Below are 19,632 nucleotides of genomic sequence, written 5' to 3' on the forward strand. Positions count from 1 at the left end.
AAAAGCATTTACAATCCTTAAACTTTCTAGTCAAATAGCTGAGGGACGGATTAGTTTCAATTTTTTTTTTTGAACCAGACCTATGAGTTCACTCATTCGGAGAACTGGGAAAACTATCAACCCGGCTGGGCAGCAGCAACCTTCGGGTCTCAAGGAGGAGCCTCCGCCGGAGGAAGGCGGCTGCACCTGGCGTATCCTTGAACCCTTGTGGGCAAATTAAAAAAAGGATGCTCCCAAAGCTAAGCCGGAAAATAAAAAGGCACCTTCTAGTCCTAGTCGCTGTGCAAGTGCTAGACTGAACGGCCCAGTTCAGGAGGGCTTCCTGCGGGAACCAGCTCCAGGGGGACTCTGGGCTCCTCACGGAGAAAACCCCAACACTGGCGAGGCCCTCACCCGGCGGGGGTCCCACGCACACGCACACACGCGGAGCCGGAGGCCCTGGATGCAGGGCGGAAGAGGGGCCCGGCCGGAGCTCGGGGAGCGCGGAGCGGCCGCAGGATAGCTCGGGGTGCACGGCCCAGGGGCCCCGTCCAGTTCACGAAGCCGCTGGGACTCGCTAGTGCCCGCGGTCTCTCCCGGCTACAGGCCCGGGGCTCCCTCTCCCCTCCCCTCGTACAGGTGGGGCTCCCGGTAGCGCCCCGCTGGGGGGACCGAGCACAAACGGCGGTGGGGGGAGGGGAAGAGTCCTCAAGGGCGGGCTACGCGGGGGGGGGGTTGAGGAGCTACCCCCCCAAGTAATAAAATAAAGAGGCACCCCAAGAGTAACAGGCGGGAAAAGGTCCGCGACCCCAGCCCGGGATCCGAGCCTCTCCCCCCTCCTTACACAGGAGGAAACTGAGGCCCAGAGAGAAGCGACTTACCCAAGGTCACCTGAGCGGCAGGAAGTGGAGCGCATCGAAGCCCGGGGCCCAGGGGGGACGCCGCGGGGTGCACCAAAAGCCCCTTCCTCTTGCCCGCGGGGGGTTAGTTTCCAGCCTGGTCGGAGGCCTGCGCGCGCCGTCCTGCACGTACCCTCTGCCCTCCAGCCTCGGGCGCGCGCGCGCCTGGAGTGGGGGGAGGGGCAGGGAGAGCGCTCCGCCCCCACCCTCACCCCAGCCTCGCGCCACTCACCCAAGGCCGCCACCCCGGGACCCCCAAACAACTCTTCCGCAGCCCAGGCCCTCCCCGTTCCCAGTCTGAGGCTCCTCCTCTCAGGCCCACCTGCCGCACCCCTCCCCGCGGGGGGAGGAGACTGCGGTCGCGGCCGGGGGAGGGGCGAGCGTCCGTTTGGACCCCGTCGGTCCTCCATCTCCTGTTAGGTGGCGCCGCCATCTGGCGGGCTGCCAGGGAAGGGTCACGGGGCGCGGGGAGGGGGAGGGGCGGGGATGCCTGCGATCTCCAGCCAGTCCCGCCCTCCTACGCACGCGCCCTACGCCCCAGGCCGGGCAAGCGCCGCAGGCTGCTTGCTTCCCTCTCTTGCGCACGCGCTCCGGCGCCGCAGATTAAAAAGCGAAGAGCGCCGGTGCGGCCCGGGGTTGGCGAAGGGCCACAGAGTGTCGCGGAGTCGGTCCCGGCCCCTGCGCGTGCACCGCCTCCTCCCCAGCCTCAGAGTAGGGTCCGAGCGCCGAGGCTGCGGCGGTAGGCTTGTCATGGCCACCCCCGGAACCGCCGAGGAACAGCAGCCTCTGCTGGGAGAGCAGGGCCCAGGGAGCAGGTGAGCTGGGGGCCCGAGGATCCGGGGCCATGGAGGCTTGCGTCCGGAGCTCTGCCCCTTTGACTACGGGGACACAGAGGCAGGGGCTGAAGGGCGGCAGGGCTGGGGGTAAGGTCAAGCCGCTGCCTCCCGTGTTGATAGTTATGTTTTCTCCTCTCACTGCGAGCATGCGCGCTCCGGCAGAGCCGGCCCCCTCCGCCCCGTGGTGGTGTTGGAGCGAGGACGGAGCGCTCAGCACCCGCCGACCACCACGTCCAAGAGGTCAGAGCACGGGCAACTGCCTCCCGATCCTTATCGGTGAAATGGGGGTGCAATAACCATCACAGCCTCTTCCGGGACAGCACAGGAGAGATTGGTCCAGCGCTTTCCAGACCTTAGAGCGCGATGGGGGTGTGTCACATAGATCGCGTATATAGCACGTATGCAGTTTTGTGTATCATATGTACGATAACGTAAACGTGCTGTCCATTACATGACAACGCAGCATGTGCTATGTGCACATACATTAATATCAGTGCTGCGCCTTGGTCGTTGCGTAGACCAGGATTTTTGTCTTTACGATCACGTGTAAGTTGTTCTCCTGGTTCCGTCGGCTCCGCCCCCCCCCCATTTCGTAATCATGCGCCAATGACAGCTCTGCCCCTGGATGGGACCCCTCCCCTCCCTCCCCAGGTCTTTGCCCCCACCCGGAGAGGGGCAGTAAATACTTAGAAACTGCCTCCTTGCTCTCGTTTGCCCGCTCTGACCCCGAAAGCGCAGCTGCCCCGCCCCCAGCGCAGTCCCGGCGGGTTCCAGGGGAAAAGGGGCCGCGTTAAAAGATCCAAACCCACGGTCGCACCTCTCCGCGTTTGGTTCTTCGGAGCCTCAGAGCATTTCAGCGCAGAGGAGAGCTGTCCCCGCTCTGCCCCCGCCCTGCCCCCGCCGGTCAGGGAGCGCACTGTTTTTTCAGTCTTGGCCATCAGATCCCAATTAGCGCATTTAAAACGGCCCAATATATTGACATATATTGATATTGACATAGCAATGCCCCCTTTTGCTCTTTGCTGAATCTCTGGAGGGAGGCCATCTCCCTGGCATTAGTGATTCAGTAGAGATCGGTTTGTAGTTCTGCGTATCACGTTACACCGCTTACTGTTTTCATGTGAGAATGATTTTTTTCCCCTTGGGTTACAGTTATTCCACTTTGAATCCTGTCACACTTAAACTGGTATTCTGTACTTAAAAAATACTGGTCAGTCAACATAATCATGTCCTCTTTGTATATGAAACAAATACAGTGAAGTAACTAAATTGAATTGAAACTTGACCGGCCCCAGAATATCGGACAATCCTATTCCAGATATGGGTGGCACGGTGGATAGAGTGCTAGGCCTGTAAGTCAGGAAGACCTAAAGTTCAAATCCAGCCTCGGGCACTTACTGTTTGTGTGACCCTGGGCAAGTGACTTAACCCTGTTTGACTCAGTTTGCTCATCTGTAAAATGAGCTGGAGAAGGAAATGACAAACCAAGAAATCTCCAAAAGGGGGTCAGGAAGAGCCACACAACTGAAAACCAACTGAACAGTTCTAGATAAGAGTTTCCTGGATAGGTGAAGGCTTCCCTTTGAAGCACTGTATTTTCATTTTTAAAACCATTTTGCCTTAAAATATTTCTAATGCATTCTATACTGCACTGCCTTTTTAAATAGAAGATCCTAACCATTTCACCCTTTCCCCTAATGGCCCTTCCCATCCTTGGTCTTTGCACTCTGCTCTATGTAACGAAATTGTGCCTTCAGGGCTTATTAAGACATTTGCTCTTCAACAAAATAGCTTCAGATTCCTGTAGCATTTGGGTTGAATCTGGTTGTTTTGTTTTGGGGTTGTTGTTTTTTTCTGGTTTCCATCCTTTTCAGCTCTCACCACTGCCCCTGTGTTTGACCAAAGGAACTTTTCACACCTTCCTGATTTTCTTTTTAAATTTTGCCAAGGATGGGAAGACTGAGCCTCACTTCAGATGTTTCCCAGGGTCATTTGAGTTTGTGTTACCACATACACAGGAATGTGCAGCTGGATGTAGTCCGTTGGGCAGTGGGTGTCTCGGGCACCTGCAGTGAGTGACTGTGAACTAGTCAGAGCTGCACAGGGAAGACATAGCAGGCTGGGTTACACTGGAGGATTCCCAGGCTGTCCTCCAAACAGAAACTCATCTTCCTAAGGTCAGTGTTTTCCCACTTCTGCTGTGATTCATTTGCTGGCACCGTTTGGGTTCTTCACAGATTGTCTTGTTAAACGAGGGCAGTGGGAGCCAGGTGTTGGGCACAGATAGGACTTGCATGTGAGAAGTGGAGCAGAGGAAATTGTCAAGGAGATTTGTGGGTCAGGAAAGAAAATGGGCCCCTCATTTAGTGAGAAAGGAAGGCAGGTGGAAAGCACAGGTGTGTCAGTGATACCCACCCTTAGGTTGGGGGTGGGGTGATGTTCTCTGTCCCCCTCCCCTAATGTAGCTCTTCTTTCTAGGAGCTTTCATTCTAATAGAGAAGTGAAACACTTGGGGGGTGGGGGCGGAGAAGAGGGTTCAGGGAGGTGAGGATGAAGACCATTGGTGGGCATCAATAAGCCTGTTCACCAGAAGTGGGCCAGAAGAAGTAAGAAGAGCTGCCATGATTGAGCAGTGCCATAGGTCAACCCTCCCACAGACCAGGCCTTAAGTGGTTTAAAGAACTTGCCCAAGGTCATGTAGGTAATACGTTATGGTTAATACTCATCCTCCAGTCAACAAGCATTTAATAAGCACCTGCTGAGTGCAGAGTAAAATCAAAGAGCCCCAGGCTCAAGGTGCTCATACACGCAAAATATTCACCAAGTAAACTGAATGATCAGAAAAGGCATTGACTACACCAGGTAGCACTTAGGCTGAGCTCAGCTCCGAGGGAAATTAGGCATTCTCCAGGATGGAGATGAGGAGGCCACTCCCTCCAGGCACTGGGCAGAGCCCGTGCTTTGCACAGAATCGGTGATGGGAGTGCACAGGTGAGGAACCTGAAGAAGGCCAATTTGGCTGCACTGCCCAGAGCCTGAAGGGGAGCTTGCAGATGGGGTCAAAGACTTTAAAAGCCGAGCACGAGTTTGGACTTGATCCCAGAGGTAGTTGAGAGCCCCTTGATTTATTGGGAGAGAGAATGTCACAGTCAGAAATTCACTGGCTGTCTATGGGGAGGCCAGATTAGAGGGGAGACACCAGGCCTGGACCCAGCGAGAACATTAGGAAGCTGCTACAGTGGTCCACCTGAGAGGTCAGGAGGTCCTCCATTGTTGTGGTGGGACAGATGGAAGACATAGCGTCCAGGAGGCTCGGCTGCTAGTGTATTGTATTTGTCTCTTTCTCACCTGCTATTTACTTGAAGCTGCTTGATATTAGACCAGAGGTCACCTGTTGAGATCTGGCTTTTCTAATATCCTCACGTTACAGAAAGAGTAACCTTGATTACGGTGAGCCAGATGGGGAGAGGTGAGCCCTGATTCAAACCCAGGTCTTCTGACTCCGGATCTAGGGCTCCTTCAGACTCTGCTGAACGTCAGGACCTCAGAGATCACCTAGTCTATCACATATCTGAGAAGAAATGCTGCAGTGTACCTCCCCTAAAAGTTATCTAGTGTTTATTTTGTATGTGCTTATTTTTAATAAATTGTTTCCCTTAACAGAATCTAAACTATTGTTTCATTTATTTCTTTGTATCTCTAGTGCTTAGTTTAGGGCCCGACACATAGTAGTCATCTAATAAATGGGCTGATTTTTGTAGTGTTGGTCCTTTGCTTCAGACTCCATCCTCTGGCTCCAAACAAATTCCCCTTCTTCCTCCCTCCTCTCATTTTCTCCTCAGGTTTTCTGATTTGTTTGACCATGCCTCCTGCCACAGTTCTGAAACCCCTCACCAGCTCTACTCTGGATGACGACTTCCATTGTGGTGTAGTAGAAGCAGTTAGGAGACTTGGCTTTGAATCTCAGCTCAGATTTGCTCGCAAGTCAGATTTTTCTAGAGGATGCTTTGCCTGGCCTCGGAGACTCTTCAGTTATAGAACAATGATTTGATCTCAATCAATTGGTGGAAGGAGTTTCCTCACTAGAAACCGGACCCCTTCCCCCCTTCCCCCCCTCCCCCCCAACACGCCAGAAGAATAAACTCTCTACTTGCCATCTGGCTTGTTAGGAGAAAAGGCTTTGTAAACTTGATCCCACCCTATAAATAGGAAACTAATTATCCTAAAATGTGGCACCTTAAACTCCAGTATCCTATTCAGGTGTGGTCTAACCAGAGCATAAATTTAGTGTGGCTCTTAAATTCCCTTGTCTTCGATAATGAACACTGGTTGTTGTCAGCCTTGAAACTTCAAAGAGAGGCCTTCAAATTCTGCTGCTGACACATTCTGGCTGTGACCCAGGCCCCTAGGTATCACCATGGGACCATACATTGTTACCTGAGATTTGCTGATCTGCATGGATCTCTCTCTGCAGAACTAATTTTTACATCAGCAGTTGCCTACATTGATGAAATCCTGGGTCCCCTGAAAAGCTTGGTTTTGCTTTGCTGCTTGAAGTGCCACACTCCTGCTTCCCCTCGAGCTCACTGTTCCCTAAGAGGTGTCCCCTAGTTCTTGTATTTGTGCCTTAGAATTTTTGTTCACGTGGTTACATAGAGGACATCACATTTTTCCATATTTAACTTTATCTTACTAGATTTCACTGATAGTTCTATCTTGTCAAAATCTTTTAGAGATATTTCTGAGCTGGGCCCCAGTTTGGTAATGACTTTATGATCTCCCAGTTTTGTGTTTGATAAGCATGCCATCTGTGGGTTCTTCCAAGTCATCAATAAGAGTATGGAACAGCTGTGGCCCCAAAGGAGGAGAGAGATTCACTTTTAAGCAGTACTACAAATAGATGTGTATAAAAGATGCGCAAACAGGATGCTGCGAGCACTACTGTGGTATCCTAAAAAGTATAGAAAACATATCCTTAGCAGCCTTTTAAGTTTGGGTCTGATTTCATGGTTCCTGATGTGGACATTCCTCCCATCAGTTCCTTCTAACTACCATGTTCCAGGAAAGAATTGTGTCTATGGCATTAACTTTGGAATAAGAGCAGATATTTTTCACGTTATATTTGCTGTGCTCTGAAATTACCCCTGGGAACAAGATCAGACTTCCCCTGGAAGCTTCTTATGGTGCCTCTGGCATATAGCCTCAGTGACTCCCAATCGTCCACAGGTTTCAGAGCCCAAACTATTAATTTTCTGCCACCTACCGATTTATGATTTAATCACTTTTATAATATTTAGCTCTTTCTGTTTGACAAAGAATCTTGGTATGTTAATAGTTACAAAACCTTTTCACCTTGAAGAAAGGCAAATTTCTTTAGTTTATGTGAAGACACCAATAGCAAGTTCTATTAGTTATACTTGATATACAGATAAATGTCAGCATTTTTTTGTAACAGTTACTGTGGTAAAATATTAGTGCTTTTCCAAATGTTTCCCGTTAGCAAGACAAATATATACTGCTGTTGTTAATCTGAATTTCAAAAAGTAAGGTTTATTCCTAGAAGGACTTCTAGGATACATCTAAATCAGTGATTTCCTTCTCTCCCTGTGGAGTTAGAATGCTTTTCCTGGGCTCATAGACTTCAGGCCTGCAGGCTATCAGGAACATTTAATCTGCTCCCCGTGGTTGAGAGACACATATTTCCCCATTGTTTCTACTATGTTTAAGTCCCCCTTACATACTGATCTATACTGGCTACTTTATATAAATACTATTTTCTCATTTTTCTACAAATCTAGCCAGTGGGATATCGTAGAAACTGAAGAGCATTATAGGAGCCGGTGGCGTTCCATTCGCATCCTGTATCTCACTATGTTTCTCAGTAGTGTGGGTGAGTATTGGGGGATGGGAAGGAAGGAAAGAAATCAAGACCTGTGACCTTTCTCCGCTATGTCTTGGGTGGTGATTGAATTTTTTTCTCTTACCAAAATATCAATTAGGAGTAATGGCTGTATATAATCATAAGATTAAACATTGTGCATGAAAATGGAAAGGCAGTATCAGGACTGACCACTTTTAAAGGAATGAGGTTTTTTAACCCCATTGTAACCTCTTTGAGTTGACATGTTTAATTCTGATGCCTTCATTTGGGACTGGCTTAGAGAATCAATTGACAAAGCATTTGTTAATCAAATGAGATAACATAAAAAATGCTCTGTAAACCTTAAAATGCTGTATAAGTGCCAGCTGTGATTGTTAAGCCCTTTCTATGTGCTAAGGTCTGGGCTACAAAGACAGAAAGGAAATGGTCTGTGACTTCAAGGAGCTCACTTTTAATGAGGGTGATAATTTATACATACCTAAGTATAGCAGTAATAGACAGAATGAGTGCCTGGCCCTTTTGGCAGAAAAGCCTTAGGGCGGGTGAGACAGAGTCTGGAAAGGCAGCTTCCTGCCAAAGGCAGCACTTGAGTCATGGAGAAAACTGGGGTTCCCCAGAGGCAGCAGTGAGGTGGGAAGGAAGAGCTTCTCAGGGCTGGGGAACCACCAGTGTAAGCTCAATGCTGCCTATTTTTCTGTTCAGGAACAATGAATCCCTTCTTCTGTCTCATTATTCTGTTCTGTGTGTCAAACAGTAATGTGTGAAAATCAGATATCAAATAAAACTAAAAGTGAAGAGAATGCCCAATAATCTAACAAACTTATTTTTACGTTCATTTTGATTGTTTCGTATTTGTTTTTATACTGCCTGAGGGCTTTTCTATTTCTGATAGTTTGTAACTCAAACCCTTTTTAAAGATATTTGACACAGAGTTGTTGGTTTTTTCCAGTTAAGGGCTTCCCTTCTTATCCTAGATGAGTTAATTTTGTCTAGAAGCTTTCCAAATTCATATTATCAAAATGATCTCTTTTATCTTTTGTAACTATTTCTATCCCCTATTTGATTAAGCATTCATCCCCCATCCCATAGCTGTGGAAGACTTTTATGATCAACTTCTCTTCTAATTTTTTAATGCTATGATCTTTAATAATTAAGTCACCTAGCCTTTTTGAATTTGTTGTAAAATATAATTTAAGATGTTGGTTTAAGTCTAACTTCTGTTAGATGTGGTCCAGAAAAATCACCAGCATTTCCATCAGTACATTACACTTGAGTTTTTAAGATCTACATACCAGTGGAGGTATTTCACTCCATTGTTTAGCAGCAGGAGCCAGTGGGGACACCTTTTTTCCCCTTTGTTTCTTTTAAGTCATCTTGCTTGCCATGGGCACAGCTTTTGCGAACCCCTGTTGTTCCCCTCGATGCCCCGATCAGACTTAAGAACAGAAGTTGAATGGAGAAGATTCATGATAATATTTCAAGTCTGTAGTACTGCGTATTGTGTTTGAAGGAAAGTGTTGAAACTAGAACTCTAAAATGACATGGCTTTTGTTCACCTTTCACAGGATTTTCGATTGTAATTATGTCAATATGGCCATACCTCCAGAAGGTTTGTAAGTCTTAACTCTCTTCCTGTTGTTCCATGGATCGTTAGAATGAGCATATCAGTGACTGGAAGAAATTGCTTTTTGTATCCCCAGTGCCTTCCTTGTTCAATGCCTTGCACACAGTTGGCACTTAATAAAGGTGTTGAATTATTCAGTGTTTGTGAAATTGTATAATCACTTATGTAAGGGAAATTCAGTGATCTCATTCCTTAAATTGTTCTATTGATTAACATCCCCTAAGACTCAGGAAGGTCATCCTAATTATGTGACCTGTGCCCCTAAGTTTCTGTTAATTCTTCTGGTTTTGTATAGAACCCCTTCGTATAATGTACTGTGTTGTTGAAGATCACCATTGATTTAAACCCTCAGTCTCTCCTAATCTTCTATCAATACTGTGCTTTTCTTCTCTTACCTTATCAAACTATCCACAGACCCAGACTGTATATGTATGATCTGTAGTAAGGCTTGTAGAGTGAGAAGTTTCTGTATTCCTTAAGTAGCTCACTATAAAGCCTACCTTTTAATCATATAAATTTCTGATAACTGCTTCACTGAAATGACGGCAGTTGCATCAATTCATCCAGAATTCCCTGGTCTTTTTCATTACATGTCTCTCTTATTTAGCTGCTTATGTTGTTTGACGTTATTCTGTGTATCCTAAAAGATAAGGCTTCCCTTCCATTGTTTTTTGGTGCACAGTAAGATGTTGAACAGTGGATCTGATTTTACTCCTGTGGATTTTAGAGCTCCCTGAAGTGAGCATCCTGTTGTTACACAGTGGCCTTTCATTTTTTAAAAATGATTTCATGATCAGAAAATAATAATAGTAATCAACATTTACATAGCACTTTAAGGTTTATAAAGCATTTGTGAACATCATCCCCTTTGCTTTCCACCACCCTGTGAGGTAAGTATGATGGGGATATTGTCCTCATTTGATAGATGGGACGCTCAGCCAGAGAGGGATTAAGTGATTTTCTTAGGGCCATTCATCGAGTCGAGACTTGGACCCAGGCCTTCCTGACTCCTAAGTCCAGTTCGCTCACTACCCTGACACGGTTTAGGTTTTAGACTTGAGTTACAAAAATAATAACTTCTTAATGGGTTGTATTTCTGTTTGCAGATTGATCCCACAGCCGATGCCAGTTTTTTGGGTTGGATTATTGCTTCTTACAGTCTTGGCCAAATGGTAGCTTCACCTATATTTGGCATATGGTCTAATTTTAGGCCAAGGAAAGAACCTCTTGTGATCTCAATCTTCATTTCAGTGGCAGCCAACTGCCTCTACGCCTATGTCCACCTCCCTCTCTCCCACAATAAATACTACATGTTGGCTGCTCGTGGGCTTGTGGGATTTGGAGCAGGTAATGGGCCTGGGCCTATGTCTGTCTTTCTATTTGTCCAGTCTAGACTTACTTTGACTTTCAAGACCCTCCATAATTTGTTTCTGTCTAACCCATCAGACCTTAACTGCTGTGAGTCTTCAGCGCAGAACTTCTCATCCAGCCAAGGCAGTTACCTCCCTGTTTCCCCAACACCACACCCCACTTTCCCCCACCGTTTTTTTTGTTTCAAAATTTATTTTAAACTTAAATACAAAATAAGGAAAAAATTGCCATGTACACAGCAGAACATAAGAGAGGATTCACTATAAAACAGTAAATTTCAATTTCAAGAAAACCTGCGTACTAGATACTACACGTTGTGTTCAGAGCTGCCCAGCTTTTCTTTGCTTCCTTGTGGGTTTCCTTTTGTTCTCTGCTGTGCACTTTTTACTTTATTCCCCGGCCCCTCCCAGAAGGCTACAGTTAAGTTCAGATATGTATAGATATACACGTATGTACAGATACATTTACACATATACATGTATACAGAGATAGACATAGATATCTGTGAGCATGTGCATATATACCCCTATCCACTCACATGTATGTGTAAGGCCATACTATTCTGCTTTCCTCCTGTCATCCGTTTCTCTGGAGGTGGAGAGCACCAAGTCTTTAAATCAACCAGCTCATCACTTCCTATGCCACAGCACTATCCCAACCCAGTCACGTTCTATTGAGAGATTGTCTATGAAAGTTTTTTCCCCAGTTTTCTGCAATCCTTCTATTCTTTCCCTGTTCCCTTAATAGAGGATGGGCCCATGCTGTTCTTTTCTTGGAATTTTCTCTCCACTTTTTCTTCATCTTCCAAGACCCGGCTTCTCAGCCCTTCTCCCACTGCTTTCTGTAGTGCCTGCTGTTTTATATGCAGATCTTTTCTTCCAACTAGCTTATAAGCTTCCTGGGGTTAGAGATTCGGTCTTGTGCTAATTTTGTTTCCCTCACTAGCCCAGTGTTGACGCTTATGGCACACACCCAATCGATGCTCATTGGAATTGTGTTTGTCTTCCTGTTTCTCAGCTTAAAGCTTCTAGAGACAGGATGTGTAGTAGTGACTTGGGTTTGTATATTTGTGTCAGGTTTATGTACTTGGGCATTTGTTGTAAAATTGGTTCTAGGAACTAGTACCTTGCCATTCATACTTTGCTATGCTCAGTAAATATCAGATGAGCAGAATAAGGATTGTTTGGTGTTGGTATAATGGCTTTCAAAAAAAATTTCGTATTAAAATTTTACATCTACGTTACTGAAAGGGAATACAGGGAAGCTCTGAGAATAATAATGTTTTAAAATCTTAACCCGGTTGCTGGGGTAGCCCCTCAGTATGTGCATCGTAAGCAGTTTTTGTGGTCATAAGTAGATAACGTCAGTTATGCCCTTTACCATAACTTCCCTTTGTATAGAACGCTCAGTTAAAATGGATTTTATCAAGTGGAAAATACTTTGTTTTCATTTGGATTCCTTTTTTCTTTTTTAAAGGAAATGTAGCAGTAGTTAGATCTTACATTGCTGGTGCTACTTCCCTTCAAGAAAGAACCGGCGCCATGGCCAACACCAGCGCTGCTCAGGCCTTGGGCTTTATCCTGGGTCCAGGTAGGCATGTGTTCTGTATTAGGAGGGAGGAGAAGAAACAAAGTCTTTGTCTGCCATTAACTTAGGATGACCTCAGTGTCTGTTAGTGGCTTACTGACAAGAAGTTAGATTTGTTCTATGTACCATCTAAAGAAAACAACCATTCAGCATCCCAGCCTTTCACGTTTTCTATTATTTTTATACACTCATTAGAACTTTAATGCCTTGATTATATATAACTAGCCCTTGACTGCTTTCCTTTTGGACCCTGCTTTCTTACCACTTTAGGAAGTGTCTCTAGTCTTCCTTTCTGCTATTCATCTTAATTGATTGAGTAAAATCAGAATACAGAAATAGGCTTGTCCATTTTGATCCTGTCCCTTTTCACGTTACCAGTCTAGCATGCATGAATCATCCATTAGCATCTTTTTTACTGTGCTAAGTTTTTCAGACATGTTTTGCTCTGATTGGAGAGAAGGGCGTGACGTGGCAAGCCATTGATCTCCAGCTGAACATGTACACAGCCCCGGTTCTACTCGGCGCCCTTTTGGGAGTCCTCAATATTGTCTTGATCTTTGCTCTATTAAGGTAATTAAACGGAGATACAGTTTTTCTGGGGATTGTGGTATTGATGCGCTTTGCTGATGGGGCCTGTTCTCAGGTGGCTTTCAACTCCCCCTTGGCCACGGTTCCTTTCTTCTCTTGTGTCTGGCACACGTGCCACTTGCGGCAGCTTCCGTGTATTGGGCACTTTACACGCATTGTCTCATTTGCTTCTTCTTAGGACAGTGCTGTGAGGTTAAGTCGGGTAGTGTTTGTTATGGTAGAAAATGAACTCAGCTTGGAATTGAGACTAGTGCTGCTTCAGGCATGTATTAGTTGTGTGGCTGGGAGCAGGGCACTTTAGTTCTCAGCCTCAGTTTCCTAACCCATATAACTCCTATCTGCCTCATAGAGTCATTGTAAGGCAAGCGTACCCGTGCTACTGTAGAAATGTGAGTGTAATAGCTGCAAGTCTATACATGGGGACCACAGGTTCTGAGAGCTCCTGTGACCCGCCCTCAGTCACACAGCTAGCACGACTGCAGAGTTGGTGTTGCTGATTCTGCACCGGGCCGGGGGTTACCAGGGAGGCGGCTCACACTTAGACCTCACAGCTTCTCTTGGAGCAGTGCAGTCACCAGATTGGAGGGGACCCCAGAGGCCCTGGGTTCCAGCCTGTGAGACACCAAAAGACCCAACATCTTTCTCTGCCTCTTCTACTCATTGTCTGGCTCTGCCTCTGGGGCCGAGCAGCGCGCATTTAGTCTTTTTTCTACATCACATACCTGAAGATGGCTGTCACGTTCCCCCTTCATCTTCTCTTCTCCAAACTTAAGTGTCTGAGGTTCCTAAATCTCATCCACAAGTTACAAGAGATTGAAATGCTTCACTGTCCTGGTCATCCTCCCTGGAATAGTTTCCTGCTTCTCTGTATTTGTCCTAAAATATGGCACCCAGAGCCGACACAGTGTACTGTGTCCGACTACAGCAGAGAATGGCATGGTTCTTCCCTAGCTATTCTTGGACTCTGTGGCTTTCTCAAGGCTTCATCAGATCACATGACCTTTTAGCTAGCATTGCTTGCAATGCACTGAGACCTCCAGGTCATTTTCAGATGAAGTGCTCCTCTATCCTGGAGTTGGAAGGATTTAAATTTTTTTATTTGCAGCATAAAAAAGCAGTATTTCCACGTATACAAGAGAACACTCACAAAAAGAGTTGTACACGAAACCACGAATCTATCTCATACTGCTTGCCTTTTTTTTTTTTTTAAAGTATCTAGATAAATTCCACACATTAATTTCATAACCATCCTACTTATCTGTATTTCTCTCTGTACTTTTTTCTGTGCATTTTTACAAAGTGGACATTTTTTTTATCCCTACTTTAAAACTGTGTTTTTCCCCCATCAAATTTCATTCTTTTAGATTTGATCCAGCCTTCTAGCCTTTCAGGATCTTCTTGGCTCCTGATGCTGATGTCCAGTATGTTTTGTCGTCTGCAAGTATGCCATTAGCTAATTTGTTGATTAAAAAAATGGTAGCCAGCCAAAGCCAAGGACAGAGCCCTTCAGCGCTGGGCTAGAGTTAATGATTCATCCTTGAGTCGCCAGTTCCCAGGACACATAAATCACCAAACTCACATGTCTACATTTAAGATTGCGTGAGAAATTTGTTGGGTGATTTCTTAAACTTGGGTAGAGTGCCTCCACAGCATCCTTGTGGTCGGTCAGTAAGCGGCCTGATGCTCCTGTACTAAAGCCCTACTGACCTACTGTACTTTGGTTGTGTGTGGAATTTTGCCAAGAATCAGCATGAAGCCCCTGGCTCATAGTGTTTGCACTTTTCCTGCTTTGAAATTTGAGACTTTGTTTTCCCTTTGGTTCTGAAGTAGCTCTGCCATAGTAATAATTCTGTTATCTTTTGAAGATTCCTCACGTCCACAGTCACGTCAGCTCCGTTCTGGGCCTGGCAAGTTCAGTTCTTTAAAGGGAACCCAGTTCTCTCGTTATCTCCTTACTTATCTTTTATTTCAGTCCTGCGTTTGCTATTTTTGTTCTCTATGGTCCAGTGATCATTATCTGTAGCAGGGATTACAGAGAGAATAAGAGTCGAATGATTCTGCTTTCTCTCCATCGTTCTGTATCATCGCCCCGTCCAACCTAAGCATTATTCCTATCTCTTGTTTGGTTTTCCCCCAATATAGATGCCTCCAGGACAGCTAGGTGGCACCCTGGGCCTGAGGTCAGGAAGGCTCTTCTTGAGTTCAAATTCAGCCTCAGTTACTAGCTGTGTCATGCTGGGCAAGTCACTTAACCCTCATCTGTAAAATGAGCTGGAAAAGGAAGTGGCAAACCGCTCCCATATCTTTGCCAAGAAAACCCCAAATGGGGTCACGAAGAGTCAGTCACAACTGAAATGAATGAACGACAACGAATAGGATGCTCAAAATGACAACTCTTAGCACTTGGCCCAAAGTAACAGTCTCAGAACTCACCGGCCTCAGTTTATTCTGAATTTTTGCAGACCTGACGTCACTCTTACAGGACAATGACACATTTTTATATTTGACTTCTTATTTCTACTTTCTTCGACATTCTCTATTGACCTTGTAAAAATCTAAATTGGTCAGTGAGGATTCTCTGCATAACATGTAAAATATCTGTATTTTGTATTTATTCATGAATTCTAAAATCATTTAGAGCCTACTTTAAAAGACACCAAAAAAAAAAAAAACTCAGAAGATAATGCTGTTATGTGAATTGAATGTGCTAGGGCTCTTAACCTGGGATCCATGAACTTTGTTTCTTAGCTACATTTCAATATACTTGGTTTCCTTTATAATCATTTAGTATTTTATTCAACACGTTTTGAAAGATTATTTTCACACGAGGTTTATGGGCTTGCCTGGCTGCTAAAGGGATCTATGAGACAAAAAAAGGTTAAGGACCCCTGCAACGTGCTTTATTTTATCATGGGGAAAAATGTGATGTTGAGGGAAAATCAGATTTGTAAGTTATTAGTAATGAAACTTTCATTGACTAGATCTAACCGGTAGTGGTTTACAAACAATTCTATTCACTATCTCTGCAAGCCTACCAGGACGTTGGGCCATTTCCCAACTAAAGTGTTCATGTTGTCATGGTATTCTTTAGAAAATAAATTGTATTTTTTTGTATTACTTATATTTCCTTTACTGATGAAATCATAGGTTAGGATTGTAAAGAAATTTATGTGAGCCACAGCAAGAAACGAATGTAAGTTGATTGTGCTGTACATTCAAATGCTTCATTTTTTTATTTTTAAGGGAACATCGTGTGGATGATTCAGGAAGACAGTGTAAAAGCGTTAATTTTGATGAAGGTATTACTGAATTACAATTGCTAAAATGTTGCTGATGACTCTTGGCTGCCTGGAACTCATTCAGATTTTGCTTCTATTTAAAACACACTGGATCCCTGGGGAAGAACCTTTGGGACGGTGACATGGAATAGTTGTGGTTGATGGTCTCCCATGGCATGTTACCTCGTAGTTGTTTCCAAGTGAAAAGGGCCTTGCAGTCAGGCTGGCCCCCTTCCTCAAGTCCCGAGTCCCTTTAAAGCTCTGGGCCGGCACCACCTTCTACAGGAGACCTTCCTGGTGCTCCTCTGTCAGCTCCTACTGTCATTCCTGACATTTCTTCATGTTCTGTGTGCCTTTTCTATTTTCTCATTTACGTGAATGTTGTTTCCCTTGATCTCCCTGTTAGCTTCTTGCAACAGGAACTGTTTCATTTTGTTTTTGTTAGATTCGTTTGCCCAAATCCACTAGGCCTGTTTTCACAGAGTGAGTTACCCTGATTGGCATTGAAAACTGTTCAGGATGGCTTCATTAGTATATATTTTTTTTTTAAACCAGGCTCACGTCACCATGCTTCAGGCATTTGCTTTCTTAATCACAAGATCAGCTTCTCCTTTTCTTTGCATTCCAACCGTCTATTGTACACTAGGTCCCTTGGTGCATATAAAAGTATAAGTTATAAACTCTGTCCTCAGTGGAAATGCTGCTGGACGTGGAGCAGGGTACTTGGGTTCAAAGCCCAGCTTTGCCACTTGCTGCCCATGTGTGTGACCTTGAGCTGGTCATTTTCTCTAGGTTTAAGTTTTCCTCATCTCTAAAATGACTTGATGATCTTTAAGATCAAAATCTGTGTGATCTTTAGAATCATAATGTTGAAACAAGACTCGTCGATGCTGAAATAGGAAATGTTACCATTTTGCAAAGTACAAAACTTAATAGAGTTAAGTACCATAGTGGATGATGTAGAGGAGCGCTAGGAGGGGAGAAATTGGTGATTATTAGAGTAGGCTTAATAGAAGGGCTGGCCTGAAAGTAGGCCTTGAACGTAATTAGGATGAGACAAGGAGTGGGAAGGGTCTTGGTGTAGGGTGTGAGTCCAGCTGGTATAGGGGCGGGTAAGGCCTTCATATTTTAGGAAGGTTATTTTGGCCCCTGTGCAAAGCGTGGCTTAGAGAAAGTAGAGAAGCTGAAATTAAGGAAACTTAGGCTGTTAGATGCATGGAGATGAGAGTAATCGAGGTCCAACCTAAGCGGGGGAGGGGGCATATGAGATGAAAAAGGCTTGGGATATGCAGCACAAAGGATTGTAAAAGGTTAGAATAGCTTTTAAGAAAAATATGAAGGAGAATCAGACACAAACTTTCCAGGCAAAATATTTCAGAGGGCTTGGGGATTTGTTTCCTCTGAGTGTGGTTTCATTTGAGACTCACTGAGGAAGTTATAAACTAGGTTTCTTTTCCTTTTATTTTTCATGACAGTAAACCACAGAAGTCTCTGTTTTAGAATATTTTAGTTTTTAAAATCCCAGACATGCAAGCTTGATTCATGAATTTAAAACCATTTAATAAAGTATTTTATTTTAGTGCTAGTTATATCTGTCGTACATAATGATAAAAAAAATCCCCAAAGATCAATGGTTAACCTGCTAAAATGTTGACATATACACCCCACCCCTGATCATTTTCAGGTATAATATCTATATAAAATATCTAAATCATCATTTAGTTTTATTAATTTTTCAAAATTAATGTGAAAAGTAAAGTTTCATTAGTTAGCAAGAATACATTTTTTAAAAATGAAAACTGGATTAAAATATGTCCTGTGGAGTTTTAACTGATTTTGATTCGAATCAGATCTACTCTACCGAGAGGGGAGGGTTTGGTGTGCTATGGAACTTTTCACTTTCAGAATTGATTCAGTTCTTTTTGATTGAAAGTGTCACTTTTAGACCCATATGAAGGGGGAAAAATTCACAAGAGAACAGCTTGGCAATGTCCTGTGATTAAATTGCAGGCTCCATGTAGGCTAAGGACAACATCCTTTATTTTTGATTGCATGACACAGAATTAAGCATTGCTTAATAAATACTAATTGAATTAACATTTTTAAATGTACTGGTACATGAATATTTCTTTTCCATTTTCTTTTGCTCATTCTTAGAAGGGGGGCGGGGCTTGCCTCACTCCCTCCATTGTCTTTGCCCACAGTCTCTTTAATAATGGTGCTGATGATGATGACTGACATTTACATAGCACTTTGTTATTTTGATTATTACTTGCCTGGTACAAAATTATTAGTTATATGGGACAAGGTGTTACTCTCAATTATACATACTACCCAGCTCAGTCACATGAAAGAAATGTTGCCATGACCTCTGTGCCACAAAGTTGCAATGCCCTTTTTACTTAAAAAAAATACCTTTAAGCTTTAAAAAATTATTTTGAAAATGTGAATCTCTCCGTGTTCTGTGATCTCTGTGACTCTGCAGTTTGAAAGACTCTGGTAGAGCCAAAGCTATAAGTGTTCGAGTTGGGTCCCAGTGGTGGCCTGTGTGTGTCAGCGGAGTACCAGCCTGGCCAAGCTGAAGGGCTTCGCGACCAGGCTGGCAGCAAGGGCATGGAATTTTAGGCCACATCGAGTCAAAGACAGGTTGCAGTCTGCATTGATGGAGTCATTACCCACACGTCAAGAATCACAGATCTCTCAAGTATTCATGGCAGTTTGGATATTAGTTTGCAGATATTATTAAATTTTAAAGTAAATTTAGTGAGCTTAATGATAGGGAATTTCCATAATCATTATAGTCTTCTTAAAGTCCTTGCATTCTGATCTTTCTGAGCTTAAGGAGTCCTGTGTGATGATAACATTTCAAAGCGTAACAAAACATGGCTATCAAAGATCTTTTCAAAGATACTTGGGGATGGAATTTGATAGGTATGGATTTTCTATTTCTGGTTTCCAGGATATATGGTGTAGATAAACTTAGAAAATGTGGGAACTGTCGGTCATTGAGTTATTCTTGTATCCATATGCAGCAAGCACAGACGAAGTTCAGGACCCCCAGGAGAGCGTTGACCAGATTGCTGTTGTCGCCACCAACATTCTTTTCTTCATTATCCTGTTCATCTTTGCTCTTTTTGAAACGTGAGTTTTATTGCTTCTATCTCATGTTACCTGAACTATCCCATTTTGTTGATTAGCAAAGCATTATGAATGTGCCTGCGTACCTGTGGAAGACAGGTTTCTCTGATTATGGAACCAAAACAAAAATACAGGCACTGAACAGTGGTATTGAGTAAAAGCATGGTTATTCTCTGGCCGCGTTTAGGAGAGCAGGGGCACCTGCCATGGGATATTCTCTACTCATTCTTCTCTTAGTGTCTAATGCTTTGATACTGAGCATTGAGATTAATGGCCTGTAGTTTAGTGCCACAGCTTGGAGGGCACGGTTGTTAGCTCTAATGTAATTGTATCCGTATAGTCAAAGAATAATTTTCCAGCAGTACCAGGAGCATCTGGGCCTCCATCTGAACTGGGAAAGGCCATTGGAGTCTCCTGGGGTAGCTTCCCCAGAGGCTGCTGTAGGTCTCGT

General features: G+C 44.4%; 2 protein-coding genes across 4 annotated transcripts in view; one reads left to right on the top strand and one right to left on the bottom strand.

Moving 5' to 3' along the window:
* The window catches only part of ABHD18 (abhydrolase domain containing 18), a 58,546-nt gene extending 57,511 nt beyond the window's left edge, over positions 1 to 1,035 (bottom strand). Inside the window, exon 1 of the mRNA XM_036763179.1 lies at positions 861 to 1,035. The gene's annotated coding sequence lies outside the window, so the exon portion shown is untranslated. The remainder of the gene's footprint in view (positions 1 to 860) is intronic.
* Positions 1,036 to 1,445: 410 nt separating this feature from the next.
* Positions 1,446 to 19,632, top strand: part of MFSD8 (major facilitator superfamily domain containing 8) — a 32,167-nt gene continuing 13,980 nt past the window's right edge. The window contains exons 1-8 of one of the 3 annotated variants that reach the window (XM_036762758.1): positions 1,446 to 1,693; positions 7,513 to 7,604; positions 9,161 to 9,204; positions 10,326 to 10,566; positions 12,067 to 12,180; positions 12,603 to 12,747; positions 16,009 to 16,064; positions 19,076 to 19,184. In XM_036762758.1, the coding sequence (XP_036618653.1) occupies positions 1,629 to 1,693; positions 7,513 to 7,604; positions 9,161 to 9,204; positions 10,326 to 10,566; positions 12,067 to 12,180; positions 12,603 to 12,747; positions 16,009 to 16,064; positions 19,076 to 19,184 (866 nt within the window). In that variant the 5' untranslated portion in view covers positions 1,446 to 1,628. The remainder of the gene's footprint in view (positions 1,694 to 7,512; positions 7,605 to 9,160; positions 9,205 to 10,325; positions 10,567 to 12,066; positions 12,181 to 12,602; positions 12,748 to 16,008; positions 16,065 to 19,075; positions 19,185 to 19,632) is intronic. The other 2 variants (XM_036762757.1, XM_036762759.1) reach the window with 2 other exon arrangements.

This window comes from Trichosurus vulpecula, chromosome 6 (assembly GCF_011100635.1).
Source record: "Trichosurus vulpecula isolate mTriVul1 chromosome 6, mTriVul1.pri, whole genome shotgun sequence".
Lineage (NCBI taxonomy): Eukaryota > Metazoa > Chordata > Mammalia > Diprotodontia > Phalangeridae > Trichosurus > Trichosurus vulpecula.